Source organism: Centruroides vittatus, unplaced genomic scaffold (genome assembly GCF_030686945.1).
Source record: "Centruroides vittatus isolate TY-2023 unplaced genomic scaffold, ASM3068694v2 contig_1168, whole genome shotgun sequence".
NCBI classification, from domain to species: Eukaryota; Metazoa; Arthropoda; class Arachnida; order Scorpiones; family Buthidae; genus Centruroides; species Centruroides vittatus.
In genome coordinates this window covers 4,368,540-4,396,168 of record NW_027120749.1, presented here as the reverse complement: position 1 = coordinate 4,396,168, position 27,629 = coordinate 4,368,540, and the positions used below count along the sequence as shown (strand labels likewise).

Here is a 27,629-nt window from a genome sequence, read left to right as displayed (position 1 = left end):
TTGCCGAGACTGTTTCCACTCGTATAGTTACTGAATAAAAATAATGCACTAGTCAACATTGTAATTCAATCTTTAGAATCCACTTAAAAAGACTTAAACAATGTTTGTTTATGTCAACGGTGCAGTACAATACACTTTAGTCTGTTTATATTAGTTATGTACTACACTCAATTGGGTCTAGGCGTCGTTCAAGTGCAGTTATTCTCTTCTCTAATAACCATATGAATTGACACTATTCATCGAAAATAATTACTCAATTAAAAGTGAAGTAACGAAGTCGAAAAGCTAAATTTTCATTTTCCTCCTTCGACGAGATAAATCGATATTCCGCCGAGTTATGTAACAATGGATTTTCGTAATAGATTCTCAACCAGTAAATTTTCTCTTACTGTGACTGATTCTACTGAATTATAGCTGTCAAAAAGCGTTTAAATCTGGCAATGAAGGTAAATGTTATATTATGGGAGACGGCATTCAAACCGCATAAAGAATAGCCCATGCTTATTCAATCAAATTAATGGATTTTATGTGATTTTTCTGCATTGTCTATCTACTTGATCTGTTGGGAATATTTAGACAGATACGCATTATTCATATATAGATGATGCTAGCTTTTGCTAGCTGCAATCGATGTTGAAGGATAATAATAGTAGCTTAATGTATCCGTATCATTTAAGCTGATATTCACTCTGAATAATCTATTATGTTTCATAAATTCGCGTACTAACGCATAATATATCAGGGAATTTAATAGATTCAGAGTAATTTAAATTTAGAATTTTACTTCAGATTGGCCGATTTTGTTGACTTGATTGTTAAACGGTTTATTATATTAAAGCCAGAGAGTACCACTTATAAAAATTAATAAACTGTTATCTATTTGTTGCATCACTATGAAAATTTTCGTACATAATAAGGATTTTTGTACTAAGAATTCACACGCTAAAATCCTCAGTGGACAGATCTATTATATTGCAAAGTAGCAGTACTGCCCTTCTCGTTTGTATTTATGTTTGAACAGGGTGCTATGGTGAAGATATCGCTGTCAGTAAAACTCATAAAATAGCAAAACACTTCCTGTTTTCTCAGCCAAAACGTGTAGAGAGATCTGGGAGCAATTAGTTCCTTTAATTGCCCCTTTAGACACAGCAGGGTAGGCAGGGACAGCCTGCCAGTTGTCACTGCTGCTATGTATTACGTGGAGAACTGTCGACTGATTTTGGTTAAATGAGATGGGTGGGGATCTTCGTTGGTCTGTTACTAATTTTAGTTTGACCATGGGACTGTCTCTCGCTTAGAAGTGGCACATTCATCACTCTCCCTTCTATCCTTCAAGACTCGGGTTTTAGTTACGTTCTTGGATAAGATTCGAGATACGATGAGATGAGATTCGCAGAAAATTCCGATAAAAAGCATTGTTTTCTTTTAAGCTTAGTCTAAAATAGATTTGATATATTTTAAAAGGTTTGCAGTTTTAACAACAAACTATTATTTGCTTACTTTAGTTGCATATCAATTACCGTACGATAAGGTATTATAAATTGCAGAATATTAAATGTTATCATTGAAAATCATTATCAGAAACGTTGCTAGTAATTTAAATGATTTAAAACTAAACGAATTTAATAAATTTTTAATTACTATATGAGAAAATCCACAAAATTGAAAGAATTATTTGCTTATACGTTATTAGGCTATTCATTGTAAACCAAATTTATCTAAATATAAACTTTATTTTATAGCTTTTTAGTTATTCTATGTATCATTAAAGTTAGTCTAGATGTTAGCTAGCTTTTGCTAGCTGCAATCGCTAGCTACAAATTATCTTTATATTCATATTCGTAGTATATAATTTTAATCCTTTAGAAGAAATAAATATGCGAATCATTTGAAAAAAATTTCAATTTAATTTATTTATAACATCTAAAAATTCATAAATTATTTCCCAGTAAGATGAAAGTAAACTACTTAATTCATAGATTTCTGTTAAAGAATTAATTTCGGATTTCAGAAGGCGAAAGTATGTCATAGAAACTAATGAAATTGAGGCTGAATGCATCTTAACGCATAGACCTTTAACGCACACAGCAATTCTTAGTATAAATATATAAATTATTTTTTTGAGAAATGTCAAATAAATATTTTGTTTTAAGTTAAACTTAGCTCACGATTTTTCATTTAAAATCTTCTAATAGTAAATCTAATTTTAAATCTAACTATTTAGAGATATAATCTACTCTATATTAGGTTATAGCTTACTGTAGAATTACTATTTACAAATGTAGCTCACTGTATAGTCGGTTATATCTCAATATAGTTAGGTTTAAAGTTATAAAAAATAAATATTTTCGTCGGGACCGATTTAATAATATTAATAAACTGTAATATCGTTTGTTAGATTTTTTAAAATTTAAACAATCTTTTAAACAGATTAATTATCATCGTAATTAATTAATTTTTATATCTATAAATGAAATAAGTTAATCTTTCTATATTTCATGCAAAACAGAATAAATAGTAAAGATTTAGCATAAAAATCTAATAATAAATACTTAATTTTTGACATATTTATGGCACTTTCACAAATTTGTTTCATTCGCCATAATATGCTGAAGACTTTTTATTTAATTTACTAAAAAACAAAACAAAAGAATATTATCTGAAGAGTATATTTTAAAAATATTATTATAAATAGAGAAGAAATGAAAATTATTAGGCCTATATATAGAAAGATAAACTATTACTCAAAAGTAAGAAGACTTTGAAGTAAGAACTTAAATGTAGTAAATAAAATTATACATTTACGCTTAATTTTATTTAGAACTGTATTTATTTCACAGTTTCGTATTAAATTTAGTTTTTATAAAAATTGTCTTCAATATTGATCACGTTAACTTTAATGGAAATGCTTTCATACCTTCCATATCAAGCTTAGAGATACGGAGTGCAATATTACATACGAGTTTCAATTTCTCATTTAAATAAATAGAAATTTACATAAATATTATAAATATTCATTTTACATATTGTGAAAAAACAATTTATATTGAAAATTGTATCATTTCTCTTCCATTTTTCGTTATTTGAACCTATTTATCTTCATACAGGCCTATTCAATTTTGAAGCAAATATTCATTTTCGTGTAGGCAGGATCTATTTCGCCCGTTCTAATTCGACTGAATATATAAGAATCAAATTCATTAACAATATTGTTTAATTTATCAATTGACACATAAAAAATTATTAAAATTAATAATAAATTTGAGATAATAAAATTAATTTCTGCTTCTTTACTAAGAACAACTTTTACAATTTATACAATCGAGATTTTGGTCTGCTAAAAATCTCTTAAATGTTATCATTCATATTTATGATTGTTACAGATATGTTATTCAATTATGTTACGCTCTGTAATTCATTTTGACGTCAAAAATTAATAATTTAATTATGTTTAATTTACACTAATTAGGAATAATTAGATTCTAAATGACCTAGTGAATATTATTAAGTTTTTAATTTAATATGAGATACAATTTTCATGTGTAATGTTTATTTTCATAGAGACATATCTATTAATATCTAATGGTTAATAGCAGAAATAAACTGTTTTTTTTTAAATAAAAATGTAATAGCACGTGATTTGTTTATATATAACTTAATAAAGCATAAAAAATACAAGACATTTTCAATTTAGAGTATTATATTTCTCAGATAGGCAACAAAAACAGATTACGAAAAGGCAAATAAATTAGCGGTCTTCTTATAAAATTAACTGATAAATCACGTAATAATAATAATAATAAGTTTTATTTTCTTACGTTTATTCATGACAACATAAGAATAAAATTGATCAAATTTATAAATCTTTATATAAAATGTCGGATACAATTGGCAGTTGGTCAAGTAATTATATTACAAATTTCCCTATTGCGCTATATTAAGCGTGCTCTATTTTTTATTTCTTCTTTTTATGTAATTATATAAGGTTTACACCTATCTAAAACTTAGATTGCATGATTTAAACTACACTTTTAAGTTTTTCACAAGTGTATAAAATAACTTTATGTATAAAAATGGCTTGATAATAATCAGATTTTGGTAATAACGTAAGACTACTCACAATAACAAAACGAATTTCATTTGAAATATACGTTAAATAATACATAAAATGATTACGTATACATTTAAAAATCTTTCTTTTTATAAATTTCAAAATATAAAAGAAAATATTCATCGTCATCGCAATTTTTATACAGTTCTATAAACGTTAGTTCGCTCTGCATTATAACTTCGAATAATTTAAAGTTTAACGTTATATAAAAGTTAAAATTATAAAATATCTTATTTTTTAAATGAAACTTAAATAATTAGTAATTTTAAATACTTGTTTGTATTTAAAAATCATTTTTCGTAAAATCAATTTTTTTTTGCTTTTTGTAAAACTTTGTTTAGATATTTAAAAAAAATGATTTTCTCTTTTTAATTAAAATTGAAAAAACAATTAAAGAACAATAATTTGAATTAAAAATAAAAATTATAGATAAAAATTTTCCTTTAAATTTGTAGAGTTTTTTCAATGAAGTACTGTAATGTACAGTACTGTGCAACTGTAATAAATTTTTTTTTATATCTGATAAATCAGATAATAATTTTGTTTTACGATTATTATTTTCTTTATTACAGTTGAAAAAAATTAATCAATGCGATATGCAATATAATTTCCACGAGAATTTTTATACCACAAAAAAATAATTCTTTCTGTAAATTTTTGTCATTTTTTTAAAAATCCTTTAATTGATTATTTTACAGATTTTCCTAGTAAAGCTAATTTATTTATTTTTTATTATTTATACATGTAACAAATGAATATTATTTATATAATTCTGATTCATACACTTGAGATTTTTTAAAGAATTCAATTATAAAAACAGTAAATACTCCGAAATTTAACATTATTTAAAATTTATAAATAGTTGCGGATTGATTGACAGTAAAGTTTAATGAATTCTCGTTCAGATTTACAGCACAGATATAATTAGTTTATTAAATTTTCTTAAAATTAGATAAAGTGGAAGATAGTAAAACAAGGTTCTATTTTGGTTCTTATACTAACAAACTAATCTGTGTATCTCGTTTTTAATTAAAGATTTTAAAGAATTCCTCTAATTTTAAGAGATTTTAATAAATAAAATCTGTGCAAGTTATGAAGAATATGAGCACAGATACAATTTCTTAAATATATTTCGATTGTAAGTTTTATACGTGACACTCAAAATGACAGCCTTAACGTTTTTATAAATTAAGCTAGAATATTTTATTTTAAACTTTATAGGCCTATATGGGGATATATAATATATATTTAGTTTATATTGAGTATAAAAACAAATTATTTTATCTATATTTTTATAAATGTAAATATTGTAAATGGGAAGTTTCTAAATCAAATTTTGTTTAATTTCTAGAATCTTCAAGAGATCATCTGAATCTCTTCAGTAATCGACAACAGCCAAAGAAAAAGAGAAAATCCAGGACTGCTTTTACAAATCATCAAATATTTGAACTAGAAAAGAGATTCTTATATCAAAAATACTTATCACCAGCAGACAGAGATGAAATCGCTCAATCGCTGGGTCTTACTAATGCCCAAGTCATAACATGGTTTCAGAATCGGAGAGCAAAATTGAAGAGAGACATGGAAGAATTGAAGAAAGATGTTACAGCTGCTAAGATTCAACCCATTCACTCAGCTTTACTCGAAAATATAGAAGATCTCACTTTGTTAAAAAAGGAACTACATAAAAAGACTAATTGACCATTGTGTACATATTTTACTTTTAAAAGACTACACTTATTTAAAAGATGAATACATCATGTCTGGATTTTTACATAAATTCAGAATTTAAACAAAAATAATAATTAAAAACACAAATAATAATAATGATAATAATAATAATAATAATAATTCTAGACTTTACAGGGTGATCAGTACTTTCCCGGATGATTTTACATATCACGTGTACATAGCCCCGATGTACTGAGTGCCTTGCATTTTGTGTGTAAATACTTCGGCGTGGAATCTGTTCATGTTTCTCCTTGTATAAATTTATTCAAAGCTTTTCCAAAAATTTTAGAACTACTTAAATAAAAAAAAACACAAAAAAATACTAGGACCTATAGGCTTGTAGGTATGTTAAAATTCTGTACAGTATCTAGATTCTAGAAAGCTTTTAAATTTTATTCTTCTCTCGAAGTCTTCAAGTGAATCTGCACTTGTTTGTGATTGTTCTGACATGAGGGAATATGTACATATATATATATAAATAAATATAAATATATTATATAAAATAAATATATATATAAAACTATATATATATCTGTAGGTCGACATTCAGGCTGCTTTTCATGCAATATTGCACTTTCCAGTGTTTGAAATAAAATATATACTTCCACAGAAATTTGTTAGTAGTCTTTTTTAATACATATTTATTACTCATTCATGTATTATTATTATTAATTTCTGATTACAGTAATGACCGTTACAATGTCAGAAGTTGAATTGCGATTGTGTTGTAAAGGTAAGTGTTCAAGGATGATAAAGTGTTGTTCGGTTTTATTAGTGATAGTGAATACGGAAGTAATTATTCATTTCCTTTCTGCATATTTATAAGCTATACTTCCTATTAACATATTTTTCTATTCTTTTAATGGGCATTTATAATTATTTTTCTGTAATTGTATCCAAATGGGACTGTTAACAGACCTATCTGAATTTTGATATCGCAAACTAATTTAGCCCACGTTAAGTCATAGCATATGTTATTAATTTTGTTTTTATCAAAAATTTGTTTGAATTTAGTACATTTTTTTATAAGTAAATATAAAAATCTTAGACTTTTAAATATAATTTTATTAAGATTATATTTTCTGAATATTCTATTGAGAAATCTGTACGTGAAAGTAACTTTTTTTGAAGTTTAGTTAGTAATTTAATTACATTTTAATTAACTCGTTATTAAAATTTATAAAATAATTATTTTCATGTGAATCAAAATATAATAAAAATAATATTTTCCTACAAGGTACTGTAGAATACAGTTTTCCAGTGTTTCCTTATTTACAGGAAACGTTGGTGTAAATTAATGCGTGATTGCTTTCGAAAAAACACCACGACTCACTTATAACTAAAGTTTAGATGAAAAGAAATAATAAAATATTTAATGAATTTTCAATGAATTAAGAAGGAAAACTTTTCTTAGGAGGTCCCATAGAAAAGTCCAATCTAATAGAAATTATAATTTTATTAAAGGCAATTTGGCCACTTGATCCATCTGTTAATGGGTTTTGGTGACATTAAGACCAAGTGACAATCCACCAACAGATTCCAGTTCGGAATATCAAGACAAAAGCGGAGAGGGGTGTACCAAAACCCTGTGGTGTTGCTCGCTCTGTATTTAATGTGTCAAACTGCCTTCTTCTAATAACATGTAATAAAGATTGATTTATATAATATGTAATTACAGAAGTCAAGTTTTCCATTTACTAGAGGATTGGAGAGTATAATTCTAGTAATAGGAAGGCATTAAGCCACACGCCCATAAAAGTTCGCTCTTAGACTGCTAAAAATACTGATATCTATGTGCAGATACACATGTAACTTATGTGATACTTATACCTGTGTGTATTATCAATAGTTGCTCTTAAATGTTCACATCCAAAACTACGTTTACGGAACTATAAATAGGAATTTATGGGAAGTTAAACAATCGGGTAATCGATTAATCTAAATTATTAAATATCTGATTCTGAACAATATTAAAATTTAATAAAATCAAACATTTCTTGATTTGAGAATCTTCAATATATCAAAACGTTAGAATTCAATTTAATCTTTTAATTCAAGCATATAAAATAGATAAAGAGGCAGTTTTAACAATTTTAATCGAGATAATCAGACTTTGTGTATGATTTATCTAGCACGAATCCCAGAAAATTCAATAATATTTTCAATAAAAGTTAAGTAGTATTATTCATAAGTTATGACATAAATTAATACAAATGTTTTATGTAGTTTGTTAATGGTTTTTCCTTAAATTTAACGAAATAATTGAGACGAATTTATGAAAATCTTTCGTTAAAGTAAATTAAGATAATTTACACATGTTATTAACGAATATAAATAAAAAAAAGTGTTAAAATATTTAGGCCTTTAAGAAAACAGAAAATAAAAGACTAATTTAATATGAAAAATCGGAACATTTTAAATAATAAAATAAAAGGAAATTATTTTTATTTTTAAAAATGTGAAAGTTTCATTTTAATGTTCTTAAAGTTAATAGGAGGTAAAGCTTACATTTACCACTTTAATTCAAGATATGACAAAAAAGAGCACAACAGATTATTATCATTCATTCTGACGTAGAGTTTCGGGTCACAAGACATCTAGAGTTACTCACTCTCAGGTTTTTGGCAGCTGTTTTGATTATAGGGATTACTTGGACCATAAACAAGATAGTCTGTTCCAAGTTATCTGCAGAATCGCCGGAAGAAATCAAAACAAGACCTTCTTCTGTTTGACGATTAAAAATATTTTGTCGCTGATGAAGTCTCTTTTTTATCTAATAAATTTTACTTTTCAACTAAATTATTTTTAACGAGCGAATTTACTTCGAAGAATATTAAATATCACAATTTTATAACTAATGAATCAGCTAAAGCTTTACTAATTTTATTTATTTAGACGATTAACTTACAAAATAATTGAGATTTTTCAAACAAAATTAAAGTAAAATAGGATTAAAATCTTTTAAAGTTATAAAATACAAGCATATTATTAATTACAATGAAAAAAATATTTAAAATAAATTGAAAATCGTCAATAAAATAAAATGATATTTTTTACAACGATTTATTATTGCTTAAATAATAGCTTTAGTAGTCTACATGTATACCTTATACCAGGAAGAGTTAGAATAAATGTTTTGTGGAAACTATAAATCATATAATCAATAGCTTCAAACCAGTAATCATGATATGCTTATGTGTCATTTAATTCTGGTTATAAATTTTATTTATAAATAAATATTTGTCAAATGACCAGCTATTTAAGAGGAATATAGATTTATAAATCTATAATCGAAATTTTTTTACAAGTTATGAAAAAAAAAATTAAATTCTTGTAGTTTATGGAAACTTCCACAAATTACCAGAATTTATTGTTTTTGTGTGTTCATTTTTATATATACAGAAACATTAAATAATAATAATAATTTAAAGTGTGATTAAATAGCATTGATCAAAAAATATAATATGAAGATCAAACAGTAAATAGAAAACTGAATAATATTTATCGAAACTCGAATTTCAGAAAACAAATTGCTTTCAAAAAGATTTGTATGTTATTAAGAGAAATACGAATAATATTGTTAAAATTAATAGAATGAAGTTAATCTTTCAAGAAATAATTTTATTCTTACGTTATTTTAGCTAGATTCATTTAAGCTACATTGTAATGCGCTAGAAAAGTTGATTAACCATAAATTCGCTTAAAAAATAAAAAAAAAATCTACTTAAAAATTAAGAAAAACATTGTTTAAAGTTTTGTAAATTGAATATAAGTTTATTTTTATATTAAACGATTCTTAAAAGGTTAGAAATTTATTCACGTAAATGTTTAGGCTGTCTTCAGTTTATGCTAACTTTCAATTTCTTCATAGTTTATGTCGCGTGAATCAACGAAATGTTTATTATTGGTTGACCAGAGTTGAGATAAAGTTGACTGGAGATTCAAAATTTAAGGGACAACTTCGATCTTAGATCACACAGAAAATAGTTAAAGTGATTTTACTTTCTAACTCCATTAATTTTGCTTTAATATTTTATTAATTAAAACTATTATGTTGGATCAAATGTTGTATGTGACTGTAACAATACAAACATATTGAAAATTTAATGTATTATTAACTTTTTTAATGTTTAATATAAACTAAACTGAAATGAGTTTAATAAATTAATTTATATAATTGAAAATAATCATATGTTAAACGACATTAATATTGTCATATTAATCTAGGAAATCTAGGGATAGGGAAGTTTATTCTTCCTATCCTTACCTATTAACTTCCCAGCTTTAAATTTTACCCATGTTGAATGTCAAAATTTAACTATTTCATAGAATTTCATGCAAATTCAGATGATATCTTCAAAATACAAACTTTTATAATTGTAAGATCGAATAAGTTCCTGTATATCATGTTAAAAAAATGTGTAATCGATTATGTTTGAATTTTTACAAATAAACAACCATCTGGAAAACTAAAATAGCATATACCAAATGTTTATTTTATTAAAAAAAAGTACATAATAAAAAAGACTAAATATTAATAAAATCCGAGTTGGTTATATCACAGTACAGATGTGTGCAGCTGTTACTCTTTCTTCTTTTTTAATATGATCTGTAACAAAGAATACATCTGTTAGTAGATGTAATTTTTATAATTTCATAACTACATTTAAAATTAAAAATGTATTTATACATATAAACGATTGGTAGACCGATTAGCTTATTTAAATTTAAATTAATTATCGTGTACTTGGATCATCTCCATGGATAACACGATAGACATTCCGATGATCAATCATATTTCATCCCATTCATTCTTACCAATTAAATTAAATATGCTATCATTCTGACAAAATTCTTATCGGGAAAAATTTATTTAATGTCAACATAAGTTATGTAATTATAAATTTTAAAAGATTTCTACTTCTGAATACATCTTAAACCAATAAAAAAAAGTATTTGGCATCATTTCTTGGCTGTTATATCGAGTTAGCATCTACAATTAGGAAACAGAAATTTGTAGACTTTTTTCAACGTGTTGCAAATGTGTTTCTTGTCAGACGGAGAAGAATAATCTGTCATTCTTGATCAAGTAATTAGTTTTAAATCGTATTAAGAACCTAGAATAAATTTAAACATTCGTTAAATACCTTTATCTAATAATACCTTTATACAGCATACGAGATGGATACTTGTAATGAATTCTAGCTACTGTAATTCTTAAAATAAAATTTAAAAATTGGCAAAATTATTTTAAGGTTTCTCTGCAGTCATTGACAACAACCACAATTTATCACGAACTCAGAGTAGTCAAATTGCTCCAATCAAGTAACCATAATATAGGAGAGATAGTTTCTTCACTAAAGACCTCACAAGTAGATGATGGTTACTTCAGATAATGATAGCTTTGGTTCCTCTATTTCTGTTCATCTTCTATAAAAGTGGAATAGATTGTCCAATTGCACATACTTCTTTATGTGAAACCATTTTTACTTCACCGGAACGATAACGAAAATATTCCTTTCGGATTTTCCCCACAGAAACATTCCAACCTACATCTAGGTCTATATTTAGGTTAGTATTATCACTTATACGTCTGGAATGGTTTCAATTTTTATAAATATCGAGACACCTTTTCACGCTTTGCACCTTTATGACGACATCTTAATGATTTGATTAATTATTTTCAAGAGGAGGTGCTTTTGAGATCATTCGAAAGTATACAAGCTGATGTAAGTTTTAGCATTTGCATGAATGTTGACTATTGTTTGTTAAGTAATTCGTACCAATTTTAGCATCATCCCATTCTCTATTGTCAAATTTTATTCTGTTGACATCTCTCCTTTATATTTACTGAGTTATATATTTTCTGTCACGTTCTAATTCGTTTGTCATCTCTTCAATCAATTGAAGTAACTGCATAAGCACTTTGTCAAGGTCTGAAATAATCTTTAGATGTAAATAATCCAAGAATTGAGACTCCTCACAACACTTTATTCATCGTTTCTTTTTTAAGCGTCAATTAAGCTTTAGCACTTAATTTTTAAATATTATCTAATTGGAAACTATATTTAGATACTTAAAAAAATGTATAAATTTGGCTTCAATTGCTTCACTTTTTAAAAATTAAGAGAAATACTTTAATGAAGTATCTTTAATAATAAATTGAGTAAATTCTATACAAGATATTTAGCATTAATTATAAATGTCTTGCAAGCTATATTTATTATTTATCAGTATTTTCTCAGAAAGAAATAATTATTATTTTTTTAATTTTATCGTAAGAGAATGACGTTTTTAAGATAAAATTTGAAATTTTTAAAAAGCAATTGAAAATAAATTTTATACATTTGAAGATTGCATAAGGATAATGAGGAGAATTCATTTAAATTAAGTGAATATTACATACTCGGAAATATATTCTTAAATTAAAGAAAACTTTGTCGTATTAAATGATTAATATTTGGGTATTTCATAAGATTAGAACAATAAAAATTTTGTTTACTTAAATTCTAGCAATATTTACAATAAGTCTATGATTATTTTATGAATTGATCAAAGTCTATTTTCTTTTTAATTCTACTGTTTTAAGATTATAATCTACCATAAAAATTAAAATAATAGGTCTATGCTATAGTAGATGAAATGATGGTTTAGTTTATCATTTTAGAATTATAAAGTATGTATTCTATTTCTCTTGCTAAACTTAATAAAAGGTGTTCGAGGCAATTCGAACATCAAATGAAACAATAAGCAGATTTCTGAAGAAAAATAGGCATATATAATCTAGAAAAACTCTTCTAAGATTTTAGTTTTCAAATTCATTTTTTTCAATTTATGAAAAATACAAGACGATAAATCATTAACACATAAATTATTTAAAATCAACTGCAGATACCATATTATTAAAAAGCTAGGATCAAGTAAAATCAATTTAATTATTACCATTTCCTTAGTTACATGACAAATTGGAATTCATGTTGTTAATGCTCAATTTTGTCCTTTTATGGTGACTTCATCAATCATATAAGAGACACACTTGTCTATGCTGAAACTAAGTGGAATATTAGCTGAGAATGTAATCTCAGTCGATGATTGAGGGATTAAAAGAGGGTTGGAGCGTCACTCAGAAGTGTGACACACCTGAAGGATGCATCAATCTCTTCGTGATTCTCCACGTCATCGTTACCATCAAAAAAAGTAATTAATGGGCAAAAGGCCTTTTGTGTCTTCTCTGCAGGTTATCCAGTTTGTTGTTAGAGCAACCTTATCGTCTTTCTTTCTCTTAATACCTAATTATTAAATATGCAAACATTCAAAGCAAGAATCTGCTTCTCTCAATATTGTTATAAAATTATTTTAGAACGTGATTAGTCTTATCATTAGAAACCTCATACCTTACAGTTTAGGAACGTTAAATAATTAAGAAAATGTAATACTAACTCTAACAAAACAATTTTTTTCCTCCGAATTATTAAGCTTTAAAAATATATAACCAAATTGATATAAATCTAATTTTTTTTGTTGAAATTGATGAAATGAACTAAATAAATTTGAATGGATACTATTTTGCTTAATTGTTATAAAATGAAATGCATCAAAATGCATAATTTATGCTTACAACTATGGCCTATAATCTATAATTTATAAAATAGACTATAAACAAGCATAAAGTTTTGTTAAATTAAATCTATTACATTTCTATTTACATTTTGCATATTGAAAAAAATAAAGAAATTATACAGAACATTTCTCTTTCACAATTAATACACATTCAAAAATTCGAACTCAAATTATATAGATTTGAGAAAACAATCTTGTTCACATAAATACACGTTTGTTTTCCTAAGATATAAACATTTTAGAATATAGCAATTCAAAATTTAGATTTAAAATTTAGAATTTTCTATTAAAAAAAGGGAATATATTTATTATTCACTGATCAAAGAATAAAAAAAATTAATTCTAAAAAATTAGGTGATGTTTTAAATACATATCCGTTCTACGTAATTGATCTATCGCTAAGTTTTAAATACTGTACATAGAGTAATATTTATTAATTTATCCGAGTGTTGACTTTATTAATGAATAAAAAAAGTTAATTATTTTTAAGAGGTTATTATAATATATACAGTATTTTTTAAATCTTTTGTTTTAATAAGTATTTAAAAAACAAATAACATAAAATTTTATATCCTTCATTTCTACAATAACGTTTGTTGTTAAATTTTTATGTTTATAACCCAACAATCAATTAGTGTAAGCGAGAGTTGTTTGAAAAAAAATTAATTGGGTCAAGAAAAACCAAGCTATAAAATAATAAAGAAGTATTGTTCGAAAGAAATATTTTCCATCTGTAACATTGACATAAAACTGTTCACTATTTGATTGATATTAAATTTTTAATAAGTTTTATCTACTTGAGAAAGTGTAAAATAAACTTATCTATCTAAAAAATGAGAAATTCTACCTTAGAATATGCAATTTATGAAGTTACAAATATATAGACTCTATATACTTCTTTAAAAATAGAAAAGAGAAAATTTAATTAAATATATTTTACGCTTTTTTTAGCACTTGAGTTATATTCATCATAACTAAAATATTTGCTGAATAATGTTGTAATTATGTGCGCACCTGGCAAATTGTTTCCTGAACGTGGCTCTTCTTTCATAAAATCTTCACATCTTTACTTTCTCTCCCACCTTTGCCAGGTGCTGCAGTCAAAGAAAAACATTAAGTATTCATTAGAAGGAATACAAAAGTGTGAACAGATTTCTCACTTTTTGTGTTAAGTACTGTACATTTAAAGATTCTCTAAGAATAATTTATAAAGACAGACAAGTGAATTTATAAAGTTATAATAAAAAAATATTTTCTATTTCTTTTCGAGAAAATTTGATAATCAATGATAGGTATTGATTAGCCGGAAACATCAGTAAGATTTTTGCATGTCTCCTGCTAGCTAACAATGATAAATGTAGACCTAGGTATGAATCAAACTCTGGAGGTGTGTGAGATTACTAGGTTAAGTGAGATGTTAAAACGAAACGTGATTGTTCCTCGCTCATCACCTATAAATTTCTCTAATACTTGTACGGTGGGCTCAGTATTTCTGATGACAGCTGATCTCCTCTCACGCTACCCATGAACGATCACGATGCCATTAGGGTTCATGCACGCAAGGGTGCTCCATAGAATCATCACTATTTAACCATTGAAAAGGAAATAAACATCTGTATATTATATTTTATGTTCCGAAATTTGAAAAGTTTACCATATAAATATAATAACTACGAATTCAGAACACTTCCACATCATATTCTATCACGTTAAAATAATTGCGAATTAAAAACTTTTAGAATTTAATCAATTAAAAGCGAATTTATTGTAAAATTTGCATATATTTATATTTCAAATTAATAACATTTATGCTATATTAATTCTTCTTATTATTAAATACGTTTCTAGATCTATTAAAGTGTAGACAAAAATAATTTGAATGCAAAAAGGCAGTCACAATTTACGAAAATATAATGGAAGACCTTCCGATTATTATTTTTGGCAAGTGCTATAACAATAATCGTTAGTCGAATTTAGTGATTTTTTTGTTTTACGATCGTTAAACCACTTTCGGAGGTCTCCTTAAAGAGATATCAGGTGGTGGAGGCGAAAGAGGGAGTGTGTGTGGACCCCCCACGTGAACAGAGTCAGACAATACCTCTGTCGGTATCTACAGACACCAAATGTAGTTAATCAGCCTTCCACGAGGACTTGTTCTTCAAGAAAGGATTCTTTTTTTTTTTCTTTTCTTCTTCCTCCTCTGCGACTCTATCTGGTCCGGTCACGCGTTCGCTTGCGGGACACTAATATTTCTGCCGAAAACCACAGTGGGGTGCTGCCGAAAGTCTTTAGTATTCGTGTCACATATGCTGGCCATGAAATACTGCTGCCGCATTAACCTCAGATACCATAAATCAGGTAGGAAATATAGCAAAATGGAAACACTGTAGTAACTTGTTGGACAGAGGTAATCCAATATCTTAGTTTGAAAGAGGTTGGCCGACGATCTATTAGAGGCAAGTTTAATAAGTGGTTAGATTGTGGACGTGAAACGACTTTTCCGAAATTAAGATGTTAAACTCTTCTTCTATATTGGCGCTTCTTAAAAATTTTTTTGTATTTAAATGAAATTATTAAAAATTATAAATTTTTATACATATTTAATAAGAACAAATTAAATATATTTTTATTAGGAGCAGAGTTTAAATGGTGTTATTAATAGTATTATTAATTTTACAGCTGAGAAGTTTTGAAAAGATAGAATGACTTACGTAAAAATGGCCAATATGTGAGTTTATTGCATCTTTGCAACAATTTGGTAAAAGAAAAATTGCAAAAATTATTTACAAATTATTTTGTAATTTGTTAATTTGTTATAATTAAATTATAATTAAACTTTATTGTTTACAATAAAGTTTTTATTGCACGCATTACATTATCTTCCATACTGTAACCTTTCTTGAATTGTAATTAATTCTAAGAATTACGCATTTAAAGTAGTTTAAAGCTTGAATTGATTATTCTTTAGAGTGATAAAATACTTAAATTAAGAAATATCTAAAACAAATATCGTCCTTCTATTTAAATATAACCAATAGATAAATCTTTCATAATTTTTTTATAAACTTCTAATAAATATTTAATAATATTTGAATTGTTTCAAAAAAATAACCTTTTTGGCATATTAAACTGATATTAGAGTTATATAAACGACAAATATAAACTTTAATAGTTGTGTTCTTATAAACAAATTAATGATTGTTTTCATTGACACTTGTAAATTTTTTGATTAAATAATTAATTTTCCATCTATACAGTTATGAGTCTGAGAAAAACAAATGTTTGATGTTCATTATTATTATTTTTTCATCCGGATTCTTTTATCCGTATTCCTTATTTAATTAATTTAAGCATAAAAATGTTTTATTTTTTATATTTTTTCTCCATATTTTTTCCGTAACAATTTAGACCTACTTTATACCTACTTTTGTACTCCCTCTATAACTTATATATAATAAAATGTCTCTTTTCTCTATACTCTACTAAACTCTTTAACCCGATATGCACCATATTTTTCTTAGTTACTCTCTACGGAACCTACGGAAAATGTAGGCTATTACAAAACTTCAACACCTCACTCCTCCCTTGAATTTTTCTTATAAAATACAACTTAATTTAAAAAAGACTAAAGGATAACAATAGGATGAAGCTATTATTTATATAAAAAGGAAAGGAAAATAAAGATTAATTTTATCCTCTATTGTGTTAACATAGGTATATCTTTCATTTTTGTGTCATCACACATATTCTTCATAATATATCGGTTAAGATAATCTCCAATATTTTCTTATCTATCTCTTAACCATACAAATTTTTGCGATTTAAAAAAAAAAAAAAAAAACTGATAAAATTAATTACAAAATAAAATCCAACTTCAATAGGCTTATGTAATGTTAAAACGAAAACCTCTACAGACATATTTAACAAACTAGCATTTTATTTTTATACTCTTTGTTCTAGAACATTTAACACTGCAATACTGCACGAAATCCTTGGAGATTCGGCATTTTTCCCCCCCGTATTTATTTTTAATTTGAAATTCTTTATAAAAAATTCACGTTTAGAAACAATAACTTGAGTTTTTTTCTAACACATTTTTAAAACTAATTTCTTTTTTTATATAAATACATATATAAATAACTTACGATAACCACAAAAATTCTCATCTAAAACATAAAAAAAGTTTTCATATATACAGATGCTTACCATTTTCATTCTTGTAATTATTTTATAAATTACAATACATAAAAGTAAATTATTCTAATCTTCACTCCCGTCTGCACTTTAAATAGCATTCTTTAAGGAGATTTAAGCAGCTGCAATGATCTAGAAACCGAAACTGCTCTTAATTACCATGCAGGCAGTTTATCTACAATTGGCAAGCATCCAGAAGACAAAGGTGTTGGCAGAGTGACTGTGAAATGACGAACGACGTAGCATGACAAGCTGAAACTTCTCCTATAGCGACCATAATATGTCAGGTGCCAAAAATACATTCTACTCAGCATGTATCAGCTCCTTAGCCTGTAGTACAACCTGAGGGAATATCTAGTAATCGCGAGGACAGCGGCAATCAGTTATCAATCGTAAGAAATTTTAGGTTTCCACCTAATCAGTACTCAAGGTAATAGATGAGGTGCGGTTTTCTGACCATCTTACTTATAATTAGCCATATGACCGCTTTTTACTTCTTCCGAACAATGTGCAATAATTACTTACTAAAAAGTTCAATTATTTCGACTTCAGAATGAATCAAAAAAATGAAAAAATGTTCTTTTTTTTAATGTTGTTAACTGAGAATCCACCTTTAGGCTAACATTAGTCTAGGAGAGAAATGTGCAACGGAAATATTCATTTGTATAGAAAATTATTATTATTATTTTTTAAATATTAATGTTTCCCTTTTAAAATCCTTCTGTAGTTATTTTATTTTATATTTTTAATATATAAATGAATTTTTTAATTAAAAAAAGTGCATATAAATTACTAGCATTTACTGATCTAATTAACAAATATAATGGCAAGTTATGATAAAAATAAATAAATTTCTGAATAATAAAATGTATATATAAATTAACGTTACAAATCACTAAATAAACAAGTAAATAAAATGTTTAAAAATAGAAATATTTAATCATCAAAAAATTAATTTTATAAACTTTAAAATTGATAAATTCTTCGAATAGTTTTGACCATGTTTACCGTTTGTACCGATATTATTTATGTAAAATAGTAAAAGAATCAAGTTAATTCAGAGAAAAGAGTTTAGAGAGGTTTTTCAAATCATTTTTCTTTCCATTCTTAAAATGATAAATAACCAAGAAGAATGCAAAAATAAATATGAAGTGCTTAACTAAACAATTCTTAAGTTTATAAAGTACTTTAAAATTACTAAGAAATTAGGTAACAGTAGCCTATATTTAGTTCAAAATTCACACAAGGCCATTTCAAAATTAATATTAAATGACAATTAAATGATATATATATATTCTTAAAATAATAAATTTTGAAATTTAATTAAGTTTAACAACATTCTTCATCTTAATTTTAACTAGAACTTACTGAATACTTTATTTTTTAATGTATATAGGTCCTAATTGCTTCTTTTAATTATGCTTAAATTCTTATTATAATTAACTTAAATGAATTAATTAATGATAAAAAATAAAATCTGTTTTAAACTTTAATTTATTTAAAATAAATCCTAATAATAGTGCTTAACTATAAAGAAAAAAATATAAAATATTTTTATAAGCTGTTATTTACATTTTTGAATGTTAAATTAAAAAAAAAAAAAAAAAAAAAGAATTGTTGTTAATATCTTATTCTATAATTTAAGAAAATATTCTACTTCTTAATTATATAGATAATGAATTATTTAAAATAAATTTTAATAAACTTTCCCTATAATTCAGATGTAGATTAGTTTTTTTAGCTATAAAAATTACATTACGAACAATTAACAGTTTTTCTTTTATTCGATATTTAAAGTCTAAATAACAGTTTATAAAAACATTTCATGTTTTTCCTTATTATTAAGCATTGATATTAACATTTATTTTAAATAATTTAAGCCTTAAAATACATTTAATTTCTCAATTATTTGTTAATTTGTAAGTCTAATTATGAGAGAAATTAAAGCATTATCAAGCGTATAACTGCTGAGTTTTTTTTAAATTTAATATTAAAAGTTTAAATAACTGTTCTTAATAGCGTTTTATATCCTTTCTTTCCTTATATTTGACAATTTAAAATATATTTTTATGACGAAAATAATAGATAATTTTGTTTTACTCGTTTCCTATAACAATTACACAGCACTTATCTATAATTTGTATTATAGACACTTATTGTTTTGTTTTTCTTCTTCCTTATTCTTAACCTTTCAATTAATCGCTTGTAGTTGAATGAAGATAACACCTACGTACAAAAATCTTTCATGTGCTCAACACGATTTGTCATCTTACTAAGTAGAGAAGAGACATTTAAATTTGCATAATCTTCAGTATCATCTTTGAATGTTTTATATAAAAAAATAAGAAAATAATTAGGTATTATTATGTTACTCGTTTATACAGTAGCATACTTTCATTCGAAACATCATAAGTTAATCTAAAAAATTATTCAACATACCAACATTTTTCTCTCTGTTTTTTTTTATAAATTTGTTACTTATCGTATCAAAAATAACTTTCTTTTATATAAGAAAAATTCCTTCTTTTTTATAAATTAAACCGTAAATCATGTAAAAGAACCATATACATAAATTTATAAAAATGAACTATATATCTTAAGTTGAGTATCTCCAGATCTTAAAATATAACCTCCCACCATCTTAATACGCAATAAAGACAAGGATCTACCCTTCGAGGATGAATCAAATTCATGTTTTCATGACAGGAATACAGAAAAAAAGGTTATCAAACTTTATATTCTAGATCTTAAAACGTTTATATTTTTATAATTTAGACATATCTATTACAATAAAAATATATATATTACAAGATTAACTTAATATTTATTTTATATGATAAAGGTTACTAGACTTTGAGTGGGTTTTTTTTGTAATAAGGTGTTTTATTTATAAAACTGAATACTTTTTGATATTCTTTTACTAGAAACACGAGTCTACATTAGAAATTTTCATGCCACTTTAACGTTATGTATCAAGTTTTAAAAATAATTTATAATAATGCTGTAAATATCTGTATTTACATTCAACTTCATTGATGTTTAAATACCGTATACGGGTTTATTTAAACATAAATTTAATAATTTTTTTTTCTTTGAAATTACTTTATATCAGTGCTAAACTATGAGAATTTATAATATATCTGCCTACGGTTTAGTAATGACAGTAGTTTATACATTATATATTCTTTGTCTAAAGCTAAAAGATATTGTTTCCTACAGATTATTATAAGTGTAATTAACTAACTTTTTTCGTTATTAAGCAATTAAATTATGTCTGAATTCATTAGATTAGAGTTTTAAGCTAATTTAGATGATACGAAATATATAATTTTTATATACATTTTTAAACTGCAATTGCGTCAAGACTATTTCTAAACTATAGATTTTTATATAATAAAGGCTACTTTTTAGGGCGGTTATTCTAAAATTATATAAGCTAATATTTAGTAGACCTATAACTAAATTTTTTCTTTAAAAAATGTACGAAAATTATATGTTTTAAAGCTAGCTAATCATGTAGCATTAGAGTAAAGCTTTATAAAATACCTTTAAACATGTCACAAGAATATAAATTTATTTTTTTGCATAAAAAAATATGCCTTTTTATTTTTCGGAAAGATTATATATATTTTTTCCTGTTTCCTTTCTGTAACACTCATTAAAATTTATGTAAATGAAAGTTTAAATTTCAAATAGGGCATTTACTTTAAAAATTGTTAATACCTTAGGCCTGTAGTATGTCATTTAAGGTATTAAAATTACCCACTGTTAAGTTGCCTAAAAACTAATTTTTTTTTCTATTAAATAAAAATCAAAATTCGAATTATAAAACAAGAATTTTTTTAAAAATATACGTTATATAAACTTAAAAAAAAATAAAATAAAAATATATATATTAGAATTTTCTTGTTCAGAATCGAAACAAATTATAATATTTAATAAGTAGATTATGTTTAAAAAATAGATTTGTTTAAATCATAAACTTCTATGGAATCGTTCATTTTAAGTGAGATTCTAGAATTATATCAACGGAATGAGTTTTAACAAGAGAAATGAAGCATGTGGATCGTTTAGTTAATCTCCATTTTACCATGCACACGTAGCTAGCATGGAATGTTTAAAATTACTGTTTATCATCTAGGGAATCCGGAATTCAATCTCACTTATCCTATTTTCAAGTCTTTTATATTATCAGTCGTTAATTACTATTTATAGCTTTATTGTCGTTCGCATTTCAAAAATTTTTTCCTACGACACTAAGATACAAGCTCACTCATTGTGAATCAATAACTGTGCGGAACTATAGTTTTAATCAATTTTAAGCTTAGTTAAGCTATAATTTTGCAAAATCTCGACTGAATTTAGGAATTTTTTACAAGCTTTCACAACTTGTTTTATTCTGTAGATCAAGATTTTAATCTTACTATCAATGTAGATGTTTTGTATGCGTTGTAAATGGTTGTTACTGTTTAGAGAAAATGTTTATGGTCAAATATTACGACGCATTGCACATAACTATATAAATTTATGAAAACAGTAATTTATTATTATTTATTAATGATTCAGACTTAGTAGCGTAACTAGAATCGATGTTAAGGAACGTCAAAATTTAAATTCATCCCTGGTATCCCTGTAGATATGGCTACTAGCGCTATAGATAAAGCGTAAACTTTTAGATATCGGATATACATATGTATAAGTGAGTTTGTCACATTCAAATCTTTTTCCTATACTTGTTTGATTATTTATTTATCTATTTACAAAGGTAAGGGGACCTCTCCTTGGGATTCAGTAGTGGAACAATATGGAATAATGTAGATATAAAATAACCAACGTTTGAAAGGATGTATTTAAGTGTTCTGTACATTAAAAAAAACTTTAATTGCTTTCAATTTCAATCACTTGTAAATATTAAAGTTGTAATTATAACAAGTCTGAATATTAATTTAAAGTGTTTAAATAAGAGTGATGTTAGTGCCAACGTTGTAATTTATTGTTATTAATCTTGTAATTAATAAAATATATTTAATTATTGTATTTCTTATTGATTTTTTTTTCTTATAAGAGTGAATTTCATTCGCGGTTTGTTTGGAGAATAAATGAATTCCATCCTGTATAAAATTTGAATGTATTTGCAGTTTAAGCCGTTGATAAATTGAGTTATCAAATGATTTTAAATAAAATTCTATTTTAATTATAATTATAGACTAAAAAACATTTGCATTATAAACGTATTATAAAATTTATATGTTTGATTACTAGATAAGTCTGGTTTTAATTATTTTACCGCATTTTCGAAAAGGTTTTTTGAGATCATCTGATGTCACAACAAATTGGATTAAAAGGGGAAAAAATGCTCTCTTAAGAAATTAAATAAACATCTTCGATTTATTTAAAATTACTTTTTTATGATGAATAATAATGAATGTTTCCAATATATACTATATGTGGTTACTACAGTAATTGAGAGGAGAAAGAGAGAGACTATCTTCTATTGGATTTGAACTTATTCATAATTTTATTAATAATAAAAATATATAATAATGTAGATCCACTATATTAGAAGAATACGAATCAATTTTTTCTCTAGTAGAAAAATATATTTTATTTTTAAAACAATATAGGCCTATTATTTGTAGGCCTATACAGTTTATAATTAAAGGCATACTTATAAATTAGTTTAATGTATTTATGAACTTTATTTTTGCAGTTTTTTTAATAAAAAATTTTTATTTCTATAGAATTATATTGAATTACTAATAAAAAATTGGTATTTTCAATTAAAAATTGTATATTATGTATTAACTTCTGACAATAGAAGTTTTTAATGCCCTCTGTCTACATAAAATCTGCCAATCAAAATAAATATGAGTTTATAGTAATTTTAAAGAAAAACTTATAAATAATAACTTTAATAATTAACTTTTCAACAATAAATGCAGAGAATTAAAATTTGTATAAACTATTATTATTATTTTAATATTAAAATTTTATAATTTATATAAACTATTTATAAAAAAATTAATGCATATAAAACTAAATTGTTAAATGGCTGCTCTGAAAACAATAACATTAAGTTTTAAAATAAAAGAAAATTTACTTTAATATAGTTTTTTAATCTTCCTAATGACAGTAAAATAACGATTTATCAATCACATCTGCTCTCTACTCAAGTTCTGTGACTAATATTTATACTTTTTTTCTTTATTATGTATAGATTTTAAACTCAAAATAACAGTCATTATTATTTACTTTTTTTTTTAAATAATGTTATACCATTTGCCGAACTCTAAACAAATAATAAAAATTGTCGTATCTTAGGCAATTGACCATTCGTTAATTGTCGTTAGAAATGAATTAAATTTTGATGATACAAGGGCATTCTGTTAATGTAATAAATGTGAACTATAACATTAAATAATGGGATATGTTATATAGGAATTTGTATAGGCCTACCTAATTAAAAATTTTAAACTTTTTTAAAAAAAGAGTGAATTAAATTAATTATATTCCAATTATATTCAGATTAAGAGTGTACTACTGATTTATCCGTTATAGAATTTGCCATTTCATCAAAAAATAAGTTTGGTTTAATTAATTTTTTTTTCCTTTTGGTGAAAAAAGCATATAGTATATTGTTTATATACTTTAAATATTATTTATTTATTATAAAAATTAGCTATTCATTTGCTTTATGTATTCATTAAAGACTAAATTTGTTTCATAAATGAAAAAATCTCCTGTTTTTAATGATAATTTATATCATTAAAAAGAGGGGATTTCTTCACTTAGGGGAAAACTTCTAGACAGTAAACAATGTTTGTAAAATGTAGATACATGCTATATAAGTTGTTTATAGTTCAAAATAGCTTATTAAATGATTGATTTTTCTAATAAAATAGTCTCTTCGAGTTGCAGATTAAGTATAGACTAGATCAAACTGTAAAATACAGTTCAATCATATATATTATATTAATTCCATTTTATATTTATAATTCTAATCAAAGTAAAAATGTATGCAGAACATCTAAAAAAGAGAAAAAGTTTGATCGAGTGGTTTCAATTTTCCTTATTTGAGATGAACACGAAAGATGAGGAAGAGAACACAAGAACATCTATCCAAAAGAAAATAAATCATAAATATAGATAGAATAAATTTGAGATTTTCATGAATTTAATTTACTAAACAGTTTTATAGCTAAATTTTAATCAGATAACGAGTCGTTCTATAAATTACAAAAAAAAAAATAATAATAATTTAAAAAGAACATAAACTACATCATTCCTGCAAGGCGCAAACATTAAATTTCAAAAAGGATAACCTCAAAATATATATCGATATAAATATTAAAATTTTCCATAGATTAAATTACAGATAATGACTTAGTAATGCAAAAGATTCAACGATGCATTATGCAAGTACAGTACATATATATATATAAAAAAAATTAGATAATATCTGTTTAAGTATAATTTTTAAGAAAGTATTAATCAGAATGGTACCCCCAAAAAAATAAAATAAAAAAATAAAGCCTCATATTGTGTAAGGCATTTATGAAATGAAAGAAAGAACGATGTCTGGTTAGTATGATTAAAAGAGCAGTGGGTAATCAAGCCATCACACATTACTTGATAAATGATTGTATCGGATTCCCAAGTTTGAGAATTAGAATTAAGATCGATGATAACCTCCATAATGGCACTTTAATTGCCTACTTCCCACCTTCGTTCTAGGGATGGGTTTGTTACTCGTCGGTGCTGCACCCCTGGAGACACAATGACGTCATACAGGTGGTACAATAATTGTTTCTTTCAGTGCTTATCATTTCTCATACTTTTTAAATGCTGACGTATAGTTTTTAAAACTGCGACACCTTCTTTTCTTATACAAGTTCTTTCATTCTTCAGTAGAAAGAAATCGAGTTTAACATCTTTAGAAAAAGCATCCCTCAAGAGGATTGAAGAATGAATTCTGTTCAAATCCTTTTTTTTTTTTTTTTTGTTATGTTATCTTTAACAAATTTATAATTATATATAAGTGATATAAAATATTACTAATAAATAAATTTCTTCAAAAATTAATATATATAGAAGTTTAAGATACTGTTAAATAAAATAAAAAAAACGAATGTAAATTGTTTTCTTTCTGTACAAACTTGACAGAAAAACCGTTTAAAAAATCCAATTCATCTAAAAAAATGATAGTTTTTTAATAAAAATAAACACTTTGCCAATGTTTATTTTCATAATATATATTTTAAGATATTTCCTGATTATTTTTTTAATCTTATTTCTAAATTAAAAAAGAAAAAGGTCGACATGATTAATCACTCTGTCAATTATTTTAGCGAAACCCAATCTAACTGTTATTAAAACTGTTTCATTTTGAAGTGAAAATTCAATCACGTGACCAAGGATGTACAAAAATTTTTTTTCTTGTCTTTTTTTAAAGAAGCAGAAAAGAGCGTGACAGTGATACCTGTATTTAATTACGTCATTTCCAAGTCATCTATCAAGAAGATGTCGAGATGCTATCTATTGCTAGATATCGTGATGTGTCCTCTTGCATGGTCCTAACCAATCTAACGCTTTTCTTCTTCTCCTTTCGTGACGTCACACATTTTCGTGATAGAAAAGCTTCCTGTCATCAATACGTGATGTGAAAACATACTTTATATTTTATCAATTTTATAATCTGTCAAATATTTTCAATTATAAAAATAGATAAGAGTCGTCTATCTTAAACGGTGTACAATGTAACAATTTAAGTATTAAAATAAAATAAAATAATAATAATAATAAAATAGGCAATATAATTTATTTATTTTTAATTATAAATTAAATATATATTAAAAACTAATTTAAAATTTAAACTTATTTATATGAAGATAATCAATTTAACAGAAGAATAATTATGAGAATTAACTTTCAGAACGATTTAATAAATTTATTTATGATTATTTTATAAACTGTTACAAGATTAAAATGTGTATTAAAATATTAAGATAAGAAGAAGAAAAATAATTTTACTGCTAGATTTTTAAAAATATAAAGTAAATAGTCGTTAAAAAAATCATTCCTTTGTTAGTAGATTATAAAAAATCAAAATAAAAACGTCAATAAATGAATATGCAAAATATAAAAGAATTTTATTTATAAATCGTGAAAATATGCTATATTTCTGATAGTTAACATACCGTACTTTCCCGTACATAGCATAATTACTATCAAAAATTCTTTGATATTAATTCTCTAACTTAAGAAGCTGTAAAATGATACAAATCTTTTAAAATTTGAATTAATTATTATTTTATGAAACTAAATTAAATATTTATTAGTTTGTTAAAATAACAATCTAACTGAAAAAGTATTTCTCAACTTCACTTCCAGAAAATAAAAGGATAAAACCATTTTTAAAGACATAATAGGTTATAAAATATTTAAAACTTGCTAAACTTTTTAAATGAAAAACTATAGCTTAGAATTAATCTTTCCTTGTAAAAATGTCAGAAGTTTAAACAAATTGAACATATCTCAAGCAAAATCCTAAAGTTTACTACTATTCGATTTGTTTTTCGTCCAACAAAAAGTACAATTAAGCAAGAGAATAGAATTAAATATCATTTAAATAATATCTAATTGATTTTTTAAAAATTTTATTTAAAATATAAACAAAATAGATCATTAATATCTAACCTAACAAGATTCCCCAAGCATAATAACAAGTTGGAAAAGTCCAAAACAAGACAATAGAAATACATTTTTTTTATATCTTCCAGTTAATTTCTCAGTATTTTATCTTTGTATTGCCGACCTCACACAATGACAATTTCAAATGGACAAAAGTTTCTCACAGAATAAGTCAAGGAACCATCTGTTTTCACAACAGAGACATGCTTGTGACTCCTAAGAAAAGAATGGAAACATTTTGCTTATACAATATTTAACGTACATAAAGTTAGTAAGCAAAGTG

At 25.0% G+C, this 27,629-nt stretch overlaps 1 protein-coding gene and 2 long non-coding RNA genes across 3 annotated transcripts in view; 1 reads left to right on the top strand and 2 right to left on the bottom strand.

Annotated features, from left to right (window-relative positions):
• Nucleotides 1–6,444, top strand: part of LOC136982344 (transcription factor LBX2-like) — a 34,763-nt gene extending 28,319 nt beyond the window's left edge. The window contains exon 2 of the mRNA XM_067278819.1: nucleotides 5,463–6,444. Coding sequence (XP_067134920.1) covers nucleotides 5,463–5,812 — 350 coding nt within the window. The 3' untranslated portion in view covers nucleotides 5,813–6,444. The remainder of the gene's footprint in view (nucleotides 1–5,462) is intronic.
• A 3,940-nt stretch (nucleotides 6,445–10,384) lies between these two features.
• LOC136981411 (uncharacterized) lies at nucleotides 10,385–11,732 on the bottom strand. The gene is made up of 3 exons (XR_010881703.1): nucleotides 11,626–11,732; nucleotides 10,774–10,959; nucleotides 10,385–10,451 (listed from the first exon to the last, which is right to left on the bottom strand). It is a non-coding gene; the product is annotated as an uncharacterized lncRNA (long non-coding RNA).
• Nucleotides 11,733–12,501: 769 nt separating this feature from the next.
• LOC136981405 (uncharacterized) lies at nucleotides 12,502–23,995 on the bottom strand. Its single transcript, XR_010881702.1, has 3 exons — nucleotides 23,757–23,995; nucleotides 12,785–13,131; nucleotides 12,502–12,600 (listed from the first exon to the last, which is right to left on the bottom strand). It is a non-coding gene; the product is annotated as an uncharacterized lncRNA (long non-coding RNA).
• Nucleotides 23,996–27,629: the final 3,634 nt, after the last annotated feature.